Genomic DNA, 23932 nt, shown 5'->3' on the forward strand with positions numbered 1-23932 from the left:
AAAGAATTTTACTCAGTAACGATTCAGGCTGCAGGGCAAAACCAAATCAATAAAATAAATTGCAAAACTATTTGCCTTTACACCTTTACTTTAGAAAAGCTTGATAGTGTGACTTGAAACTATTTACACAGAAAACACGGTGAATTTAGAGTTATCTTACACAAAACAGTTGAACATTTTATATATATACCAGATAAGAAATTAAACTCTTTAAAGTTAATAGTGTAACTGTTCCTTTCCACAGGCATGCAGTTAAAACTGGAGATTTACTGTATGTACACGTTTACACACACTGAGAAACTAGTTCAAGAATCAAAATGTATCCATTAAAAACAAAAATAAATCTGCAAAAATGCTTTGTTTTTGTGTAAGACATCCTGTAACAAACTGACAACAAATCTGAAAGGAATGATACGAGTCTGCAGCTGCTGAACTGTGAGAATAAAATCCTCTACTTCTGATTGTGAGAATCACTGCTGTGAATAGGAGGTACTTGGTTTTTCAAAGCTTTATTTTTAGGAGGCTTTCTCTAAACATAATACTCCTTAACACCATAACAAATCAAAATTGTACAACTTAAACATTGCAAGTGTAAATCAGAGCAAGTGAACATTATGTAGCTACTAGTTTGAAAGGAAACAGAGAAAAAAATCTTTTTACTTTGTTTCCACTCTTAAATAATCAAATATTTGTGTTTTTTTTTTACATCCATAGTTTCACTATGTAATATTCCAATCACATTACCTATGTCAGAAACATACCTATTTATAATATAAATAAAATAAGTCTAAATAAGTCCTTCATGTTCCATTGCAGAAAATAACATTTGGAAAACTATAATCGCATTTTAAAAAGTATCTACACTTTAATTTGCATGTCAAAGATCACATTAAGCTTCATCACAGCACATAAGAGTTTTTAGCTCGCAAACTTGGAAAGTTTAAGAAGATTTCTTAGAGAAAAGAAGCAGCTGCAGATATAAGGTTTGCTTTCTTTTACTTCTTATTCTTTTACTTCTTCCAAAATGTTTTATGGCATTAAAAAAATTGTTTTTAACATATTTTCCGGACTATACATCACTCTGGAATATAACTCGCATTATTCATAAAAACATATGTAAGACACATTGAAGTATAAGTCACATTTATTTAGAAATTGCTAAACATGAGGGGGACCTTGTCCGCATGATATGTCCAAGTAAGTGCATATGTGTCCAGTTGCATTTCAGCAAGCTCACAGAAACGGTCAACTTTGGCTTGGAAGTTTGCTGGCGGTTTCTGACACATCGATGCCCGCGCTCTAAATCGGGAGCGCGCTTTAGAGCTAGTGAAGTCGTGGCCAGTGAAGTGCCACGACTCAGCGTGGCCAGTGAAGTGCCACGACTCAGCGTGGCCAGTGAAGTGCGCAGTGGGGCGGAGAGCAGACACATGCAGTAAATCCGGGGCGGTTGGGCTCATTGAAGTGGTAACACCAAGAAGGCCCTGCTGGAAAGTCATTTATATTCATCTCTTTGGCCACTTCCGGTGCGTCTCCAGGCTGGTAGCTGCCAGGATGTCTCTATACACTGTTCACAAGCCTCCATAGTTGTTCCAGTAGTTTCGAAAGGTAACACCGATAGATGTTCCATTTCTATCTAGACGTTATCTAGAACACAGCTCTAGTCGTCTTCTTTTCAGGCCATAATTATCTTTGCTCAGGCTGCAGAAGGGAATGTTTAATCCTTGGTTCATGTCCAGCAGTATGATTTAGTATTTAATGCATCAGTCAAAAAAAAAAATGCATCATGAAGAGGGGAAAAAAAACATTTATAATTCACTCCTGACTGTAAGACACAGGACCAGACAAACTATGGAATATGGTGAAAAACATAGTCCGGAAAATACAGTAATCACAATAAAAACTAATTCCAGGTTTTATTTTATTTTATTTTTTTTGGAATGCCTTCTTTAGTGGATTCCAACATACGAGCACAACTTAAAAGGTGCTAAGGCCCATTTATGTTAAAAAGAAAAGCACAATTTTTCACTTTGAAGATGGAAGCCCTTGCAAAAAAACCCTGACAAATAATTTTTTTTTTTCTTGGCTTGGATCATTTGAAGTGTTGCATGCAGGTTACGAACACTCAGAGACCACTTCATGTTTGTCCGGTGTCAGGGATGTTTCCGACCGAGGTTCTGTGATGAAGCTGGCGCTCAACTGCACCTTCAGTCTCTCCACTTCGTACTTGTGGAGGTACTCCTGGATCAGGTAACGTTCCCGTTTAATTCGCGCCTTCACATCTGACGGGACGTCCGGTATCAGCCAGGCGACAAAGAACTTCACCACAAAGACCACATGCTGCAGAAAAAACAAACAAACAAACAAAAAACAGGTGGAAGAGATTTACATGCTGGCCACATGTTGGTTTTGAGTGCTTAAGTTTGGAACAGAGTTGTGTTGTCTTACTTCCATGATAATAATGAAGGCCATTTTGGCTGCCAAGATGTGCCAGAACTGCATAGTGTGGGTGTACTGCCTCTCATGGCCTGGAGGGTAACGGTAGTCTCGATATCTACAAATTCCAAAAAAACACAAAGGCATCACAGACAGAAATATTGTTAAACCTTAAAAAATAAAATAAAATAAATCAATCAATGAGCCAGAAGAATGCTTGCAAACATTTAAAGATTCCCTTTACACATGATTTCAAAATTTTGTATCTTTAAAGAACAATCTAAAAACCTAAAATCCTTGTAGCTCTGGCAACAACCTTAAGGTCACCGTCTTCCAAGAAGACGGTGACGGTGACCTTCTGCAGCAGACATGAAGATGTGCATCTTCATGTCTGCTGCAGATGCACATCCCTACGGCATGATGTCGCTCTGCTGATTTCAAATGACATGCAAGTAAACCTTCGTCACTAATTGTGACTCTTGAAACCTACTTGTTGCACTAGAGTATTTGAATGCAAACACATGCCACAGTAACACAGTTTTCATCCATAAAGAAATCTGAAAACCATGAACAATTTTCCTTCTACTACTGTGTGCTGGTCTTCCACATAAAATGCCAGTAAAATGTTGGAAGTTTGTGGTTGTAAGGTGAAAAAGTACGTTCAGCAACGTGATGCTCTCTGACTACCAACTATAAAAGAATGAAATAGAGCAGCAGTGGCACAGATGAAACCCATGAACCACACTATGATTCACTGTCCAGACAAACACGATCTCTGAAAGTAAAAATTATCCCCTGCAATAGTTTGGGCTAAACGCTCACAATTTCTTCCATACCTTGTACTGGAGATTAAATTATGCAACAGAAAAACCCAATCAACTCTTCATGACATGATAAGTAAATCACAGAGCAGCGAGTGAACTGAAAACGGATTTTAAAATCAAGGATTTCCAGAAATCCCTCAACGTTATGTTCTCCTCTCCACATTGAAAACCTCTGTGACATAGGAAAATATCTGAATTCACGTGATTCAAACAAAGACGGATTAAATAAACTAAGTCTCGGTTTTGGCACTCCTAAAAATGTACCTGCATGTGGTGGTGGAGTTATGCCAATTCTCCTCAGGCATGTTGTCTGGATGTATCTGTGAAATGTTGTACACTGACAGGCTGTTGTTGATATAGCCGCTCATGCTGGCATCTTTACTGTAGGCATACAGGTAGACCATTCGGGGGATCATGTCTGAGGTAAAGGCCATGATAAAAGCCTGGGGGGAAAAATAAGTGAACAGGAAATATTCTCAACAGATGATGCTTAAAACTGTGAAAAGCAATTCAAGAAAACGTAAAAACACAGACGTACATTGGTGACGACAGATAAAATCGCCACTGAATTGAGGATCTCCTGCCACGCTCCGATGTTTCGGGCCTTGGATGCCACTGGTCGCCTGAACTGGGTGGTGAACTTCCAGGCGTCCACTCTGATTTCGAGGATGTTATTAAACAGGGCGAGGACGGGGGCCAAAGGGAAGGAGGCCACAAACAGTGTGATGAAGCCAAACTGGATCACTGGAAAGACGTGAAGAGAGGCCACGAAAAGAGAAAGAAGTAGTGCAGTAAAACAATTACAAACCGCAGTTATTTCAAGTGGTATATGCTGCATTTTGTCTTTATCTATTTGTCTCTCACCCATCTCGAGGTACTCGTAGAACAGGCCGATCTGGCTAAAGTTCAGCAGAACGTAGTCCTGCTCCCAGCGGCTGTAATGGTTCTCCGGGTTGTGTCGTCCCTTTCTGCTGCTCCACCAGTTGCGCATCAACCTGCCAATGAGCCACGAAGACGAAATGAAGAGTTGAATACAAACTCAAGTGGCGATTTTATCCTGATATAAATGGAAAGCTAAATTAGTGCATGCTTTAATCTATTCTTAGCCTCAAAATATGTTGGAAGCAGAATATTTTGACCATACTAGAAGAAAATGTAAATTGTTTCTTGTTTATTTCCTTCGAAAGTGATTTTTTTTTTCTCACAGTGTAGAGATTGTAGAAATGCTAACTTGTGTTTAGTGTAAAAAAAATTATAATCTTTTTTCAGTCATTCAAAAAATTCACCATGTAAATGTTAATGAATCACCCATATTTGGTTTTATTTTTTTTTTATATTTATTTTGTTTGTGGGGAAAAAAAAGAAAAGAAAATGAAGCTGAAAACATCTGACGGACTCACGGGAGCAGAGCCTCCTGAATGTTCCCCCACACCTGTTTCCCAGCCATGACGATCACCAGCTGCGTGGTCAGCTCAATCAGACAGCCGCCAGGATCGCACTGGGACGAGGAGAATCTTTTATTCCACATGAAACCCTCCGTGTTTCACGTGAAAAGATGATCCGCAATGAACGAGACAACCCACCTCTTCGTTCCTCAGTTTGGTAAAATTCCCAAACATGTAGGAGTACTTGCCGGGATAACCCACAAACTTCCCCTTGAAGAAGGCCACATAGAAGCAGGACGAGTAGTAGTTGACAAACTGGAACATAAATATCTTTATCGTCAGCCGGTTCTCATATTCCAGGTGAGTTTTGGGGATTTCTGCAGCAAAGCAAACAACACTTTCAGCAAAAAAAAAAAAAAAAAATAAAAATGTCTGGCATGTTAGACTCTGCTTTAAATCAGTTCAATCTCTCTACCCATATCGGTGATCCAGATGGCCACTTTCTCATAAAAGAAGTTCAGGATCATGATGATGACAAAATTGATGCAGGAAGCAGTGACGGATGTCGCAAGCTGCGGAGTGATGAATCTGCCCACCAACTGGATCTTTCTCATTGGATCCTTAATGATGCTTGCAAAGGCAGCGTATACAGCCAGCCTGTAGGCTATCACCCCAATGATACAGGCTACAATCAAAGAAATCTGCAGAGAGAGACATGTGCATGTGGAAGAGCTACCAGCATGTGGCAACAAAGACGAATATGTGGATTTTTTTTCTCAGTTACCCAGAATATGACGGTGGCTCCAGAGAAGCAGAAACGTGCACACTTGCTCGTGACGGGAAGATATGGCTCCATTTCCTGAAATACAAGCTCTAATTTACTTCCTGTTGAGTGTTATTAGGAGGAAATACATCCAAACAATGTTTGAAGGCTTCCTGGCTGAAATTAGCAGATGTTTGACTTAATTATGAAAGTTTTTTTTTTTTTTTTGTATTTAGTTTTTATTTGAAATCTAACGATAAGACTTCTGTAGGTGAGGTTGAATAGCTACACAAACAGAAACATTTGTCTCATACCTTACATGCACCGCCAACTCTCCAATTTACCCCACAAATACAAAAAACAGAGTAAATTGATGTCGTTATTGGAATATATTGCAACTGAAAAACTGCTGCTGAAATTAGCTTAGTGAAGCTTTTTCTGACTTTGAGGTTTTGCTTTTTGGCATTTTTCCATTATTACCAACCTTTTTTCCAAGCCTTGCACAAATTTTAAATTTAATGTCTTTGTCTAAACTTCTAATGAGAGACATGTAGATCCAAATCACATCTATGTGTCTAATAAATGTCTAAAGCCAATTTTAAATCAATATTTTTTTTTTACATTAAAACCTAATATGTACTCAATGGAACTTATTTGTTTTAGAACTTTTTAGGTTTTGTTCAGATGTATGCTTTTAAAAAATATTGATAGCTTTTACACTGTTATATGTATATTAGCAAAACGTAGTTTTTTTATTTGTTGTTGAAATGATGGCATCACCCACTTTTGTGATCTTGTTTTCTCTCCTGTTTGTGCATTTGATCTCGAACTCTGGGCGGATTTGAAGCTGCTGCTGCTCCTCCTCAAAATCCACCAGATCCCATTCGTACTCGAGTCGGGCCTGACGCCGCTTCCAAAACTCCAGGAACAGAGTTACTGTCGAAAAGGTTTATAGAAACATTAATAAATATATTTAAAAAAACAAACAAAAAAAAAAACAATTTATTGATGCATTATATGTACGGTAGTCTGTATACATTTTTTCTGAAATAGGTAGTTTTTTTTCAGGCCGCAGAATGCTGTTTGTGTTGGATTTTAATTGACATGAGGTGCTGCCCTGCTCCTGGAGAATAACATAATTGTGCTGGCAGGTTTTTCTGGAACAGTTTGGTTAAAAGGTTAAATCTTTTTAGTGTGAAAAGGTTCAAACTGTAAAACAATGGGGGGGAGTTTGTTGGATCTCTGGACACTCACCCCAAATCCCCATAAATATGGCAAAGAATATGGTTCCCTCGTTGTCAAACAGATGGGATTGCTGGAAGATAGAATGAAAAAAAATGATCCAGAGAGAAGCAGAGGATTTTCGGCACAAATACTGAGACATACTGTCTACTCAGCAGGTCGCTGGTGATTCGATCAAGATGGTGTTATTAACTGTGCTCGGTCTAAACCCGTTTTAAATGAATATATGTGATAAGACATTATTTCATGAGGACAATAATGCAACAAAAAAAACCATGTTAGCAGCTTAAATTCAACTGAAAATTCCCCAGCTGCATTTTGATGATATTTGTATTTAACATAATACTGCAAACTTTACCGTTTATGTCAATGATATTTACCCAGGACGAGAAACAGGTGGAGTTGAGCTTCCAGAAAGGACACTTTTTGTCACAGAGAGGACACATCAATATGCTGCCGCCGATGTTTGCATCACAGATTTCTTCACTAAACGCAAGAAGAAAAAGCATTTTGCCTCTTTTAGAGCAAGACGTCACAGGATTTATTTATGCTGTATAAATTTCACCATTTGAAGGAAGGGAATAAGTGGTGACATTTCTGTAAAAAGTGGGCAAATGTATCTATGACCAGCTGAGGCAAAACAGCCCAACAAATCTAAACTTCATTCTGTTCTTTGTTCCAAAGAAGCATTAACCTTGATTTGTTGTTGCCATAGCTGAGCGCTCCATAGGTGAAACATATAACACCCATGACAGCTGCAAAGAAAAGCATCTCGGTGTAGAAGCCCAGCCAAGCAAAATAGATCCCGATCTTTTCTCCGTAATACTTCCTGTAAGAAACAAACACACAAAGAAGTGAAAAAAATATATATAAATACATAACAAGTAGGCATATGTAAAATCTGGTGTGAAAATTGGTTACTTGATCAAGTTCAGAGGCTGCTCTTTGTAAAAGCAGAGAAACCTCGCCCAGTGCTTGTACAAGTTGAAGCGTTCACTCTCACACTCTGCGTTTCTTGCTCTTTTCCAGTACCGACACTGAAAACCAGAGGGACATTAACACAATCATGAACATCTTCCATTAAACTAAAAGTGCATTTGTTGCATTCATAAACCCAACGTTTTCCCGGTGGAAATGGTTTGTTTTCTTGGTCTGGTTTTCATGTGTCCTAGCTCAACAACCGTTACACAGAGTGAGGGAGGAGTGTGCAAAAAATGGTGCAAAAACCTGATTGCGTAAGTATACGCATCCTTAATACAACCTTCTTCTTATACATTGTATTCAATTTTAAATGCATTTAAATGTATTCTAAAAAATCAGAACCGGGAACATTAAATCTGTTTAAAAAAAAAAAAAAAAAATAAAAAAATCTCAGCAGTTCTAGAGAAGCGGCAGCGAGAACAAAACTGAATAAAAAGATGGAGCAAAGAAACTCAGCAAATAAATTCCCAGCACCTACGCAATCCTTCTGTTTGAAATATATCAGCCTTACATCGTGAAGGGGGAAGGCTGCCGTGTACGTCCCGTTGTTGAGTAATCGCTTGATGCCCGTCTTCTCTCTGTCCTTATAACCCTCTCTGTAGTACGGAACACGAGCCAGGATGTAAAACACCTCATGGCAAGGAAGATAGTTTATGAAAGATTAGACATTTTAATACACTCTTTAAAACACACAAACATCTTCACAAATTATTCAGCGTAAAAACCTCAATCAAATCAACATGAATGTCTTATGCTTACAATTCTGTTTCTCGTGGATGGAGGGAAGAAAGTTTCTTTGTCATTGATGAGGAAGAAGTCCATCTTATTCTTGTCAAAGGGGTAGGTGAAGTAGTCTGTCTGAGGGTGCATGATGTGGTCGGGCAGGCGGAAAGGGCAGGACAGCCAGTCCAGATGGACGTCCGGACCGTGCTGCATGTCACTGTCTTTGAAGGGAACTTTGATGTTCAGGACATCCGCGTAAGTGGCAAGCACTTCCCACGGCGCGTGAATCTTTAAAAAGTACGTCTTGTGGTCTTTCGACTCCTAACAGAGAAATAATTTGAGAAACGCGTCACCAGCAATACAGTATGCGCCGGACACTGAACAATCCCTTTAAGATGGCTTCAGTTTATTTTCATGCACCACAAAAAAATATACACTAGATGGCGGTGGTACTTCAAGAGTTGGGACTCCTTACCGATTTGTCTTCTGTCTCCAGCTCCAGACCTTCTTTCTGAAGGTTGGCCTCAAATTCCTTTCTCCTTTCCTGAAAGTAAACACATCAGCTCACTAATTTCTAACATACTCCACCAAATAAGAGAAATTAGAAGAAGGTTTATATCAACATCCACTGCAAGTAAGCCTACTTGCTTGTCAAGATGTAAGTGTAGTATAATCTGTAGTATAGTCAGAGCGGTGAGGTCATGACTGAGTGACAGACATTCAGAAAATTTACAGATGTTGTTTGCCAAACCTCTTGTGCATGCAAAATGAATTTCGGGAGAAACGGTTATTTGTGTCCAGACCACTGATTAATCTGTTTGGTTTAGGAGTTTTTTCATTATTAAATGATTCATTGAGTTTCTATTTGTTCTCAAAGAAATAAAAGCTTCCTCTGATTAATCAAGGTCTGAACTGAAAATTAAAATGAAAAAGCAGCCAAGATCAAACGTAGATTTTTGAAGGAACTACTTAAGGACGATAATAAGATTTGCCAAATAAAATTTGGCAAATGCCTCAATGTCTTGTAGTAACAACAAACTTAAAAAAAAATAAAAATCTTAAACTTGTAACCAGTCTTCATACAGTCTTATGTAATCGTCCATTTCATTAACCTTTTTACTTTGTTTCACACCTCAGCTATTTTGGCCACTTGGGGGCACCAAAAACAAGCTATAAGTAATACACAGACACAATGGTCTATGTCACAGTGGATCTTTTTGTTGGTAGTTTTTTTTTGTTTTGTTTTTGTTTTTTGCCCAGGCTGTTTAGTTTAGAATTGAAGATGAAAGATACAAGATAAATAGCATAGATATTGTAGCTCTGTGGCTTCAATAAAGAAACGATGCCACAAAAAATTGTTGGATTTTTGCTAATGTCTTTCAACAATAAACCTATGAAACAGCCAGATTTTTATTATGATTAGCTGTAATATGTTTCCTCCCCTAAAGGAGGAATACTTTACCTATCATAGTTGTTTCTTTTATGTATATATAATTTAAGACAACAGTTAATCTATCACATGTCTTTAGAAAAAATCCAGAATCTTACTTCCTCTTTTGAGCATCCGGACTTCTCCTCTGGCATTCGATTGTGTAATAAAGTTGGCAGCGGTGCAGTTAGTCAGTGACAGCACTGAATATTTGCTGAGTCGTCAAGTTATTGAAACACCATTTTCAAACTTACCTGCTTCCTCTCATCTTTATCGTCTACATAAGACAAAACAAAGTCTATTCTGCGAACGCCGTCTCTGAAGAACACTGTGTCTCTGTTTGGTTGAAGCCTCTCTGTCTGAAAGAGAAACAACGATGGAACACAAAACATGCTGACATGAATAATCTGACAAAAAATAATCTGTTTGCAATAGAGGGTTTAACCTACTGAATACAGTATGTGTAAGAGACCAATAGGAGGGGATATTATTTTGTGTTTTCATGCTGGAAATGAACTCCGAAGTATAAAGTGCCACATCAAACAGGAAGAGGCCAAACGCTCCAATTCCAGCCTGTCATTACACAAAAATAACTCGGTGGAGCAAAGAACACGTTCAAAGTGGCTAAAGCCACTTACATAGTAAAATTTTAAACTTTAAACTTTCAGATGATTGAATGCCTAATGTATTTTCAGTTGATTTAAACTGATACTCCTGTATAGAAACTAAAAAAAATACATGTAAAGAAGGAAGATTTTAACTTTGCATGAGTTTTACTTTGAACTTGAATGACTTTTGAATTTCATAAGAGTAAGCACTATTGCTAAAAGTCACTAAACCCTTGAGCGGTTTGTAGTGAACACGTCTTATCGATAGAAGAGTCAGTAGTGCAGAGTTCACTGCAAATCAAAAAAAACAAAAGACTGATTGATTTATACATAAAGAATGTTATGTTCCGTGTTTCTGTTTTCTGTGTTCAGTCCTGTTTTCCTGTGAGTCTCTGTCCTGTCCTCCCCGTTGATTGCTTCCCAGCTGTATCCAGTTCCCTTGATTACCCCGTCTGTATTTATACCCACCTGTTGTCTGTGTTCCTTGTCAGGTCCTTGTCGTGTCTAAGTTTGTCTATCGCAGTCCATGTGGTAGTCAGTGTCGTTCGTTGTAAGTCAGTCTAATAAGTCGTTCTTTGTAGCCTCGTTTAAGTCGTCACAGTTGAACTGGAAAGTCCTGTGGCGGCTTGGCTCTCTCTTTAGTTTTTACCGTCACAGTAGAACTGGACGGTAAAACTGGCGGCATGGCTCCTATTTTGTCAGTCTTTGTTTAGTTGCTGCCGGTGCTGAGTTTTGTTTCCACTCTGCCGTGTTGCATGTTTTTGGACTGTTTAGAGCTATATTTGATTATTAAAAGACGTTAACTTCACTACATCCTGGGTCCTGCGTTCGATCTCACCACCACCACCAACACACTTCATGACAAAGAAAAGTCAAATAAATAATTTTGGGTGAAGGACTACACAATTATCACCACTGTTTAATAAATGAGTCCTGTTGACTGAGACAAGTTAATAATAGATTTCTTGTACTTGACGCCCAAAAGTAGATTATGGAGCCGTTAGCTGAACTCCACCCTACTTGTTTATCACATCCTGACATTCACTAACAGACTTCCTTATAACCAGGGTGCTGCTACGATCAGTAACTATTATAACGTTGGCAGTAAATATCCAACATTAAGTACTTAATTCTAATGTCTGAGTTGGCAAACACGGTTATTAGATTTATTAATTAAGAAAGCTCCCTCGGTCAGTTGGATGTCCTCACATGTCACTGAAAACCAAAGCATCTAGCAGGGATCTCCAGCTTGAGCAGCTGAAGTTTATTCCTCTCACTGATGAAGTCATGAAAGGAGCTCTTTGAGACTCACAAAGTCTTGTGACTCAGCAATTAAAACTGTGACTCAACGTCAGTCAAAAGTCAGACAGAGTCAGCAGAGAGGAAATTCCACAGATATGCAGAAAACTGTCAACTACTTTGTGACAGAAGAGAAGGGAAAATTGTAAATCCATTCACAAATGTTGAATTTGCAGAGCATTAAAGTCTAAATTGAAAAATCTGTGAATTTACTGAATTGCAAAACTTATGATATATGGAAAGCTATAGAGTATTTTGTTAGCATGATAAGAGCTTCACATGTCATCATTGCTTTCAGGTTGCTAAGTAACCAGCACAGAAACAGGAAGTTGCTGTTTTAAAAAGAAAAAATGGTCCAGAGTTTGTTGCTTAAAGCTAATTAAACCTATAGCTTTAAGCTATATAGATACAAATTGTTCATAGGTGTCGACAGAACAATGGAGCTAATGTATGAAGAAGCCGTCTTTATTCAAACTGAGCTGTACAGCTACTTCTAATTCACTGAAAATGCCTTTCGTCTCACTCCAGCCGGGCCTTCAAATGGATCAGAACTTACTTCTGAATGTCCAGGCAGTGGACCTCCTTCACATAATGCATTGACCCCATTACCGCTGCTGTCATCTGCAAAACAAAAGCAAGCACATAATACCAAGCAGGACAAAGTAAGTTCAATCAGAGTGGAGGTTTGGACTAGAGTTCAGTGTTTGATTTTTTTTTTTTGTCATGACATGTCTTTGAAAATGGCTATTAACATCTTCAACTGACTCAAGTGAACATTTATCTATAATTTGAAAGAAAAGACGTGTCACTCTGATACATGTCAGCCTAATTTGTTAAAATTACACTTTTGATTTTATTTCACTTTATGTGTCTTGTCTTGGCATTTCAGGCATACCATCTAGATAAGATGCGTGCTTACATGTGCGAGGGCAGACTAGCTTTACAAAAAGGATATCTGAATATGGTTTCCTATTTGTATGATTGACTTTATTGAATCAAAACTGCAACTAGCATCAAAGTTGGCCCCCAAAGCCCGGGACCCAGAAACCTGACAGCCCAAGTAAGTATGAGAACATGTTACTGCTCTAAAAGATTAGTTTATTTTCAGACTTTCTAAACGTCTGTACTTGTGCTTGTAGATGATACTGTATATTTGACCTCAAGCAGCCAGCAGGCGTCTCTTTTATTGTTTAATGGCCGTGGGGTTTAAGCTAATTTTAGATTTCACTTGTTTACACAAATGCTGTTTGCATACAGTCTCCTTGTGTTTCATTATCATATGTGATATTAACATCCTGTCAGCTGGAACAATACATGATCAAATGGAAACTATGTGGGGAAGTCTTTGTATTGTTTTAAAAAAATTGCACAGGAAGTAATATGATGAAATCCAAGAATTGACTTTATAAACAGGCATCCAGCTTTCGTACAGCTACACACAATGAAAGGGAACGACGATTCCCAAAATAATAATCTTCCCCCCTCAGCCTAAAACCATAGTAATTAAACTAAGCCATTGTACGCTTGAATTATATCCTTTTAGGATATGGGATGTGCTGCAGAAGAATAATGTTCACACAAAGCCGGTCTAATAATCCAGATCCAGCTCAGACAACCTAAATTTAACAACAAACCAATAACAATTTATCAGTTTTCAACAGACCTTTACTATTTTAGCAAGCACTCAGCGTCAAGAGCAATGAGTAACACAAAGACCACAGCACACACACACACACACACATATTTTGTACACTGACACACTGCATTCCTCCCTCTCCCTGCGTGGCCGAGTATGGCACTGGAAATGTGCTCATGAAGCACCCCTCTGCCCGCTCTCCTTTTATTCCCGAATGGTGGGAAAAGCAATGCTTCCTGTGGGGGAGGCTGCATGAAGACACTGGAGAGTGGGAGGAGCTGGAGGCTGAGGCTGCTGCTGCTGCTGTCGCCGCACCACGAGACTGACCTCCCCTTGAACGAAACAAAGTCTGGAAAAACACGTAGGTCTGAAGGCTCCTGCTGCTCCGAGACAGCTGCGCAGGCTGCCAACTTTCATCTGACAAGCAGCAGCCTGAGCCAATGAGACAAAGACGGACATGGAAGTTCAACCCAAGGCCTCGAGACTCACTAGAAAGGAATGGAAATATGCCGTGTGAGTTAGAGTCTCTCTGAAGATTCAAAAAGTCCACATCACTTCATGAAACTCGTGGGAAGAGTGATTGGCTCTTTGCCTCAGTTTTACTCTTTGCCTCAATTTTGCTTATTTCCAAGCAGCGATTTTCCTCGTTCCTTTTTTTGTCTCAGTGTTTTGGCCTCACTCCAACCACACTGGCAGCTATCAGAGGCCGGCTTGAGCAAACAGGAGCAAAAGGCCAGGAGAATGTGTGTTAAATCTACAGAGATACAAATAACTGGAAACTTTAGACAACTACACCAAGTATACTTTCAAATAATACTTACTTTCAAAGTTAGTTAGTTATCCTTCTCATGTTTTTCTTGAAAAAGTTAAGTCTTAAACTTAACCCTCCTGTACTTCATTTTCTAACCCACTTTTTACTAGGTCATCTTAATGAGCCATTTATCTATTTACAGAAGATCCCCTTTGAATCCATGCAGCATCAGACTGCCAGCCCTGTAAAATATTTGTCAATAGTCCTTTCATCTGAGTGACACTTAGGATTCTGTGAGATTAAATTAATTGTCAAAATTATAACAAATACTATTTAAAAGTACCTTTTAACTTATCTAATGTTTTGCTGTGACATATTGGGGTATTTTGCTCTCTAAATAACACTTATTAGCAGAAATAACACTGTATTAAAATGGGCAGCTGCTCTACTTACTCTGTCTAGTCAAGGCACAAACTGGCACATAGCAGAGAATAAGTCCACACTGGGTTTAATTTACCTTTTTTATGACAGCTTGTGAAAGAAACACTCAGATATTCATTTTCTCTAAATACCTAAATTTTATCAACAGAAACATCTGCATCCACCCTTTGTCCAAGTTGGATGCAGAAAGCTGTCACCATATCATCATTAGACAACTGCACCATCGCTAGAAACCCAAGCATTAGATGAAGACCATGCCAAGTCATAGAGACAAAATAACAGGTCAAATTGAGAATATAAGCAACAGAATTAAAGACATAAAGTTTCACATGAGAGGTGATGATGATGATGAACAGAACTTTAAAAGAGTTTATGTGAAACCTAGCCCCAATTCAAAAATTTTACGACAAAGTCCTATGGTAAGAAAGGTGCCTTTAACCCTACACTGGAAAATGCTTTGGATCATTCCTCCAAATCACTGAATTCACTTCCATGGCCATATGTGGGTTAAATTACACCCAGAGGCATTTATATTCCATCTACAAACATCTGTGAAAGAATGGGAGACTCTTTGGAGCTCAGTGAATTACAGCTCAGCACATTGATAGGGTACCATCATCTATGCAATTAGTAGTAATAAAATGTCCTTGTTACTTAATATATAGCTGTCATCTGTAAGAGATATTATAATAACCTGGCAGGAGCTGGTAAAGAGAACAACTCAACCACAAAGCGGTAGGGTGACAGTGAGTGGCTCTGGTGGTTGGAGTTTGTTCTGTAACTAGTGGCTCACTGGTGGGATGACACTTTACCTGCCTTGCATGCTGCTAGTGGCGGTCAGAAGAGGTGCATAGAAACAAGGCTCCCAATGTGTCCCAAAATGTCAAAGTTATGGACAAAAACAATAAATGAATTTAAAACAATCAATTAACAATGTTAATTAAAACTCAACTGCATGTTGAAAAACTGCAACAGCAAACCACTGAGCAAAACAAAACATCATCAAGACAAACAAGGACACTGTAACTCTAGCTTCCTTAAATGGAAGCAAAGATCCGTGGCACGATCCCTGCCTTTTTAGATCGATATGTTACAGGTTTATATGTAAATCGAACCTCATCAGGGCCATGAAAATATCTGCAGTATAATATATCCCTTGAAAAAGTCAATACTGAAATAAATAACTTGACATTCATCAAGTGCAGTTCGAGTTTGCCTCTCAGTCTGCAGAGATCTGAGAGAATCGCTCAGATCTCAAATAATTGCATTATTTCATTCAATCGTTAAAGTCAAGAAAAGCATGGGATATGTGGATTTCTTTTGGGATTTTTTCTATTTTGTAGTTTGTGTTCAATTTTGTTTGTGTTACTTCTCTTGTCTGTTTTATATTCTTTCATTTTATTATTTAGAAGATTTGTCTCTGCTATCTATCACCTGTTCCTCACTTGCTGATAACGTCCTCCACCTCATATCAGTTGTAACCAATTGTCAGTGTAAATAACCCATGTTTTCTGCTCAGGCAGATTTTTGTTGTTTCTTGTTCATGTTATCATTGGCTTCAACCTTTGGGAAGGATTCAAATGGATCAAATGTCTCTGGTGTTGCTAGTTTTTCTAAAAAGGTCTATTTTGTTTATGTGCAACAATTTACTCACATAAGCCTTGTAAGCCGACATTTGACATACATTGTGGGTCTTACAATAAATAAAACTGCAGTTGATTTGAATTTTCTTATAAAAAATACAATTGATTTTCTATTCAAAGTTAGGTGCATTTTGTGACATGAGTCATTTTTAATCACCAAAGTAGCTGGGAGAGTATTATCAGTATCAGTAATACTCTGGATGAACATAGTTCAGTGGAAGACATCAGAGGAGGAAGTCACTTGTGTCAAGGCATAAATTACAACAAGAAGGAGCTGATTTGCTGTATTTAATGCGTTGGCAGTGGTCCACACAAGTAATTCCATCATCCCTCTCAGAACAAAGTTCAATCCTTTGCAGCATCTGTGAACCCATGCAGTGCTCAGTCGTTTAATTTTACATTTCAGCAGAATCTCCTGAGTCAAAATGAAATGAATATTCTGAGAGACAGCCAGCATCTCTCTGTGTGGGTTGTCTTCCTCGTCTTACTATTTTTGTTACAAAAAGATGTTAAAAAAAAAAGAAGAAGAAGCAACAAATATGTCAGCCACCCACTTACTCAAACACACAAGAAAATATCACATTCACTGTCATCTGTTTCGCACTGGAAACACCCATCTGTATGTAAATGCACAGCAAGATGCAAGAGCAAGAACGGCATTTAGACAAGTCATGTACTCCCATGGTGCAATGTAGTGCAATTTAGGATGAATGTACTTGATTATCACCTTGACCAGTTTAGAAATGTTAACACTGATTGATTAAAAAATCATTTTGTTAATCATCTAATCTTAGTATGTTGCAGGTCTTTAAGGCTGATGAATAATCTTAAAGGTTACTACAGAATGAAGCCTTTGTTCTTAAAACAGACAACGTTACTAAAAGCAGAAGAATGACAGCACTCCTTGGGATTCACACATAAAAAGTGTTTCCTATGACTGTTATACAAAAATAAAGCTGTGCTGTGTGCTTGAGCTTCCTCCAATGTCCTAAGAACAAGCTTTTCCAGTTAACTGGAAATTCTACATTATCCTTGGTTGTGAGTGTGAATGAATGGTTTGGTCATCTTTTTTCTATCCCTGCAGCACTCTGAACACCAGGTGACACTCTCCGCTGTGTAGCTAGACATCAGACTCCCACCACCCGAATTTGAATGTATATAGAAAGTGGAAGAAAAAGTGGGTTTCATATTTGTGTGTACAAATAGCTCAGTGATGTTACCCTCATTAGGACACACTTGCGACCTTCTTACTGCAGAAAATTATTGCATGCACCACTGCAGGACCGGTGCTACAGCCATGAACAACCAGAAGCTGACTGATGAAAGTTGAACGAAAGCAGACAGACACACATGCAGACGTTTGTATCTGAAAACGGTGACACACTTCTGCATCGGAGAACAGTAATAAGGTCGACCAAAGATGAGAGTCCAAAGACGTGAGAGCAGCGCATGGAAGGAGAAACGGCATTACATGACGACAAGAGAACAGACAGCAAGGCATGACATGAAGCCTCTGATCTGCCCGTACCTGAGTGTAAGTTTATCCTGAATGCAGTCAGAACAGCAGGGCCATCTTCAAAGGACAGATAGAAAATGGTTAGAGACTAGAAATAAACTGGAAAGGGTAGCTTTTTTATTTAAAGTTGCACGAGACAGACGGTCACAAGTAGTGCAGCTCCACTTTGGTAAACTACTACATGGTGAGTAAAAGCAATATAGCAGTTCAAAAGATCACCAAATACACACTTTCATTTGCTGCAGAGCATGCTGTGTGGGTATCAAGACAACAGATTTTCACTATGACTCAGGCAGGCTGTGTAGGTGCCTCCTGCTTACAAGATTATTTCACTCAGACCAACACATCATTTGTTTTTTCTGGCTTTCAAGAGTTGTGTTTCTTTGCGCTCCAAAAACATGAGGTGTAACTAAACACAGCAGCGGGTTATGACAACACAAGACATTTCTCAAGTGGAGAAATGTCACATTTTGCGACTTCACTCTTAGCAAATGTCTGATTAATGCCAAATCGTCTCGCAGGAGTATCAAGTGCAGAAAATGAAATATTAATGAGCAAATCATTTGGTTCAGTATTTTGTAAGAACAAGGAACAAAACAGGGAAAAAAAATGATCTCACAACTGATTCGTACCAGTGCGAAGATCTCTGAACACTATCACAAATTAGAAAACCACGAAGTCATAAGTGTTTATATTCAAACAGCAACGTTTATATATAAACACTTATGGCAAGCAGTAAGTCCTGATAGCGTAGGAGACACGCAGTGCCCTGTGTCAAAGAGAAGCCACAACATCCTGAATCTAAACCCAGCCCTACGTCTTCTCTGACAAGACATCATCTCTATCTCACACCCCACATTTCCTGCTCAGCCTGCAGCTTGCAAAGTTCTGAAGGAAAATTTGATAAACTTCTCAAGCCAAGAAATGGCTTTCTTTTTATAAATAAGGCCCCGTGTTTTGAGGTTTGAAATGTGTTTTGAAATGGACCTTCACGTTGTAAATTCACATTTCCTGACAGTGAAGTAGTAAACAAAACTGACTGCGATCATTAAGACCAGATAAAACTTTGATAAATTAGCAACAACAACAAAAAAGGAAACAGTCTTATTGTTTGTGTTCTCCTGTTAGCACACCTATAAATACCAGCTTCCTCTCTTATCATTAGGATATTGTTGACCCAAAGAAAAAAATAACTTCCAGATTTTTTCTGAAGCACAGGAGGTCAAGATTGGTTAGGATAATATGTCACCTTCAAATATCGCAGTGTAACTTATATAAAACATAATACTATATCCACAACATGAGTCAGGTAAGCAGGAAGACTGAAGAAAAAAGATCAAAAAACTGCTCAAAAAAATAAAGGGAACACTCAAATAACACATCCTAGATCTGAATGAATGAAATATTCTCATTGAATACTTTGTTCTGTACAAAGTTGAATGTGCTGACAACAAAATCACACAAAAATCATCAATGGAAATCAAATTTATTAACCAATGGAGGCCTGGATTTGGAGCCACACACAAAATTAAAGTGAAATGTTCCCTTTATTTTTTTGAGCAGTATAATAAAAACATGCTTTACAAAACCTGTGCTGTGACACAGAACGTTTAAATAACATGATTGAAATTAAAGGCAAGAATAAGAACAACCTTTGTGTCTTTTAACCTGCAACTGAATCCTGAAACATTTCTAAAGAGCTACTATACACCAACAATGTGTTTGCTTTCTTTGCTTTCAAAGTAGCTGATATCTAAATAACAATAATTTCATTCCAGCTCTGTGAATGAAATTCACAGAGCTGAATTCAAAGTACGTAAGCAAAAGGTAGAAAGGGACATGTGCGTAAGCTCTGATCTACAGATTCTACAATTGAATCTAAATGAATCTGGATGTTATTGAACGCTTAATTTATTCAGTGATACAATTTAAAAAGGAAATCTCAGTAAATCTCTCATATGCCACTGAGTCACTGATTCATTATGCAAGGTAAAATATTCCAGGTGGTGTTCATGTTAATCTAAAGAATTATAATTTACTGGTAACAAAAACCCAAAATTTAGGTTCTTAGAAAATTATAACTAAAAACATACATATTTTATCACAAATACTGCGTTATGGTCATGCTGTGTCCTAAAAACATCATGTGGGGCTTTGCTTAATTGACAGTTGAAAAGCAGGCAGTCACTGACATGTTTCAGACGACACGTTAACCAACAAAAGGTCATTGATTTGTTCGCAGAGGACTGTATTGAAGCATGTTCATAGAAAGTTGAGTGGGAAAAAAAGTGTCATAGACAAATGGACACAAATATTGTAAAGTCCATTCAAAAGTTTATGGAAGAGTCAGAAGGTGTGGACTACCGTCCGAGGAACTAAATTTAGTAAACTTGCCTGGCGTAAACCCCATGGAGAATCCATGCAGTCTTCTCAAAAGGAGAATGATACATCTGACTCTAAAACACAGAAAAGCTACAAGCAGATGGCCTCTGCATGTCAGCAACTTATGATTATACAAGTATTGAGTAACTATTCTTTACACGACATATAAATGCTGTTCATGCAGATAATATTTTCTGTATTTAAAACACTGGAAACATTTCATGCATGTTTGAATTAATGTATTTTTCTACTACTTAAGTCTGGAATCCAAGCCTTTCAATTGTGATTGTCTTTTGCAGAAGGGAAATCTTTTGCTGTCTCATCTTGTTTCGTGGATCTCTCTGACCGGATAACGCAATTACAAAGCCTGTTTCCATAGCAACTCCTTTTGCTCTGCTTCACCTCTGACAACAAAGATGACTTCACTGGCTGTGTGATATACAGCAAAATGAGATCGCTGCCAATGAATGCTTCTGAAAAGTAACAAATCATTATAATTACCAGAGCTACTTAATGTATTCTACTTCCTGGCTGCTGTAATAAAACTGACCCTCTTTAGGTTTATTAAAAATGGAAATGTGGGCAACATAAAGTTTAAAAGTATATTCACCCATTTAAGGTTTAGGAAAACAATGCCCACGTTAATTAAGTGCACACTAGTCAGCACAATATGTTACAAGTATGTAGCAAAGGCTGTCTATGAATCACTGTTTGGACAGCTGTGACACCAAGTGAAGACAGAGGCTTTCCTCTGCTCTCTGTTCCCCCTTTGACATGTTCCTGATAAGAGCAGGAGCAAAGCCTCTGCAAACCAACAATAGTTTATTAACTCACAACTCACCCACATACAATTAAAAGCCTGTCTCCACTAGCAACTATGCCAGTAGGTGGTTAAAAATTAAAACGCAAAATATTAGATGTAGAGTTCATTATGCCTGTTGAGCTCTGAGTGATTCAGCAGGAGTGTTTGTTTTTCCTTTTCCATGACGATCTTTCATGCAGAGCTCGCTTACGTAGATAATTACTGAAATTTTGAAGCAAATGCAGGATGGCATTAACCTGATTATTTGGGATCTGTAATCATTGTCCAGGATGACAAGGAACAAAAGAAAGAAAGAAATTAGTGGACAATTTGTTTGCTTTTAACAGATTTTATTTACTGTAATTTAATTTTCCATAAAATAATATTTAAAAAATATCTCAAAATAGGAAAAAGAAATACCAAAAAAGACCCAGGGGTTAGAATTGTTATTAATAAAAAAATAATAATAATAAAAAAACAGTGTAGCCAAATGAAGCTGAAGCTAACTGTGAAGAACTCAGTAAAATTACAGTTTGTGCAAAAATCTTTACATTTTTAACATGAACACAGTTCTGATCATAAATTTTGCACATCCTGGTAAAACTTAGCATCTGAGAAAATAAATGAAAACATGGACTGCATGGATACGTCGCCAGAGAGAAGCCGTTAATATGCCAGCAACATGAAAGCGCCACTCGTTGCACCAGTCTGAGGAACTCTAACTAAATCCTGCACTTTATGCAAAACAGAATTCATATAACTTGAAATGAACTGAAGATTTTTTGCCTAAAAGAATGTGAAAGTTTACCCTCTACAAAAACTGTCACAGCAACCAAAAAAGATGCCAATCCACAATGGTAAAAAGTAGGCTATGTAAACATTGGGGTTGTTTCTGTTGCCATTATTGTTTAGAAATAGAAAAAAAAATCATGTATTTATTTATTTTTAATCACATCAGAAATCTGAGTATTACTTTCAGCTAATTTTATAAGTTTTATATCCTTTCACGCTTGATGGAGTTTAATCAACCAGCATTAAGCATAAGACTTGTTCATATGAAGACTTTAAACTCACTTGGGATGAATGAGACTCATGAGATTTTAAGACATAAGATAAAAATCACCATTGGCATATTGAGTGTTTCAATCTTTGATGCCATTTATCAATCTAATCCGCAATGCCAGAGATCTGTAGGTTTCACATTATTTTAAAGAATCGTATAGAGTAGCAAGCCTTTGAGTGCAATTCTTTTTTCTTCAACACCAGTTCTATTCACACCTTACTGCAGATGACTCACTGTTTACTATTTCAAATGTAATGACTTCCCCATTGTTGATGACAAACAGAAATCAGTCACCTCATCTCTCTCTGACCAAAGACACAGATTACATGTAATCAGTTTCTGCTTAATCTCTGCATTTTACACTAGTGGTAACTTTTTTTTGTCTGTTTTTTTTTTTTTTTTACTCTCAGAAGTACTCAAAAATCGTGTAATTTAATTGCACAAAGATATGCAAACACTGTGACAAAGTGTTTTCTAATGAACCAGCTATTTAAAACCACAAACTGTAGCTCAACTCAGAGTCAGTGAAGCCTGACTATCTCAGAGGAGGCAATTACACAGAACACAGATAAGAAGAAAACACATATTTGTCCACAGACTTTTCTCATTTCTAATTATATTGCCCGTTTCTGCGTCTTAAGAAAAAAGCCCTGTGATCAAGCAGGTCCATTAGTGACTATTGATGGAGTAAAGTAGTGACCAGTTTTTGCCAAACATCTTCAAGACGCGGTAACAATAGACTGCTCTGCTATTGTCCTCCATCCATCACTGACTAACTTATTTCTGACGTGTAAGGGAGTTGGCAACATGTAAAATGTGTGTTTTAACACAAGCCCTGTGAAAATATCCGCTAAATGAAAATATACTTGTTGAACTGTGGTTGTATTTTGACCTGGATGTGGTATCCTCATGGGGATACATTCAGTTGCAGGAAGGGGTTACCAGCTCAGTGGGTTAAGGATTACTACTGCTGCAGCGTGCTGCTTTCACCTCAAGAGGCGAACGCATGCCAGTCTTACTCACAAATATTCCCGTTTTGAGAAGAATGAAAACTCAAACTCAAAGATGTTGTTAATAATAACAACGATCTTAAATGTGTGCAATCACCTGTGTTCAGAGAATCCGAGGCGCTCTGCAGCTCGATCAAAGTTTCCTCCTTCGCCTTTCCCGTTAGTCGTCTCATAGCGGCTAACGGTGTGATTATAAAGGCTGCTTCACCTTTTCAGGAAAGTAGCAAAGGCAGTGAGGATGCCGCCGTCTCCCCTCGTATCGATGGAGAAGCCACCGTGCAAGGAACAGGCATCGGTCAGACGCTGAAAGGGTTGAGTCTGATCAGATCGATGGGAGATCGGTGGATCATAATCACGTAATGACCGTCTGTCAGTGAAACTGTACCCTCCTGGGCTCACATGCGCGGGCACAGACCAGGCACGCATAAAGGGGAGTGGCGAGGCCTCTTTTTCCGTCGGCAAAAATGGAAAAGATTTTTATTATTGTTATGATTATTCCTATTTTAAACTGTTCATTTGTTTGTCAGAAGGTACCCCAACTTTTTTGTTTTTAAGAGGTTTATTTGCTTTAATATTGATTTGTTTTTCTGAATTTCTTACCTGGACCCTTGAAATCGAAACATGAGAAGACTGGCTTAGGATTTCATCATAATTCCGCCATCTAGGGGCAATTTCTAGGTAAATCAAGCTGAGGTGTTTTCTTTAGAAATCCGACGTAAAAGGAAATCATAGGTAATTAATTTTTACTTTAAAGACAAAAAGGACTTGACACCTGGGTCTTTATGAGATAAGAAGATCCAACTCATCTGCAAAAATGCATAAAATCTAAGTTATTCCAAACAGTTATATTCACTTCTGTCAAATTCAGATAAATCCAAGTTCAATACTCCTGTTACACTACATTTAATAAATGTAGTAGACCATATAGGTAAATAATTGTCTGAGGGAAACAATAAACATTACAGTGGCACAATTTTGCCACTGTAACAGTTTTGTTACAG

At 38.1% G+C, this 23932-nt stretch overlaps 1 protein-coding gene across 2 annotated transcripts; it reads right to left on the minus strand.

Moving 5' to 3' along the window:
* Nucleotides 1-520: 520 nt before the first annotated feature.
* On the minus strand, nt 521-23339 carry ano5b (anoctamin 5b). Of its 2 annotated transcripts, XM_015031746.1 has the most exons (21): nt 23029-23339; nt 17687-17731; nt 12244-12308; nt 10035-10139; nt 8827-8895; nt 8388-8672; nt 8140-8259; nt 7569-7684; nt 7342-7476; nt 7028-7133; nt 6660-6720; nt 6190-6341; nt 5427-5501; nt 5118-5343; nt 4841-5019; nt 4658-4755; nt 4122-4252; nt 3796-4001; nt 3522-3700; nt 2446-2551; nt 521-2337 (listed from the first exon to the last, which is right to left on the minus strand). In XM_015031746.1, exons 1-21 carry the CDS (start codon nt 23102-23104, stop codon nt 2113-2115), a joined length of 2760 nt encoding a protein of 919 aa, XP_014887232.1. In that variant the 5' UTR covers nt 23105-23339; the 3' UTR covers nt 521-2112. The 2 variants fall into 2 exon arrangements, with proteins under 2 accessions (XP_014887232.1, XP_014887233.1); XM_015031747.1 differs by lacking the exon at nt 17687-17731.
* Between the last annotated feature and the right edge of the window lie 593 nt (nt 23340-23932).

This window comes from Poecilia latipinna, unplaced genomic scaffold (assembly GCF_001443285.1).
Source record: "Poecilia latipinna isolate Pla-1442-1.1 unplaced genomic scaffold, P_latipinna-1.0 Scaffold216, whole genome shotgun sequence".
NCBI classification, from domain to species: domain Eukaryota; kingdom Metazoa; phylum Chordata; class Actinopteri; order Cyprinodontiformes; family Poeciliidae; genus Poecilia; species Poecilia latipinna.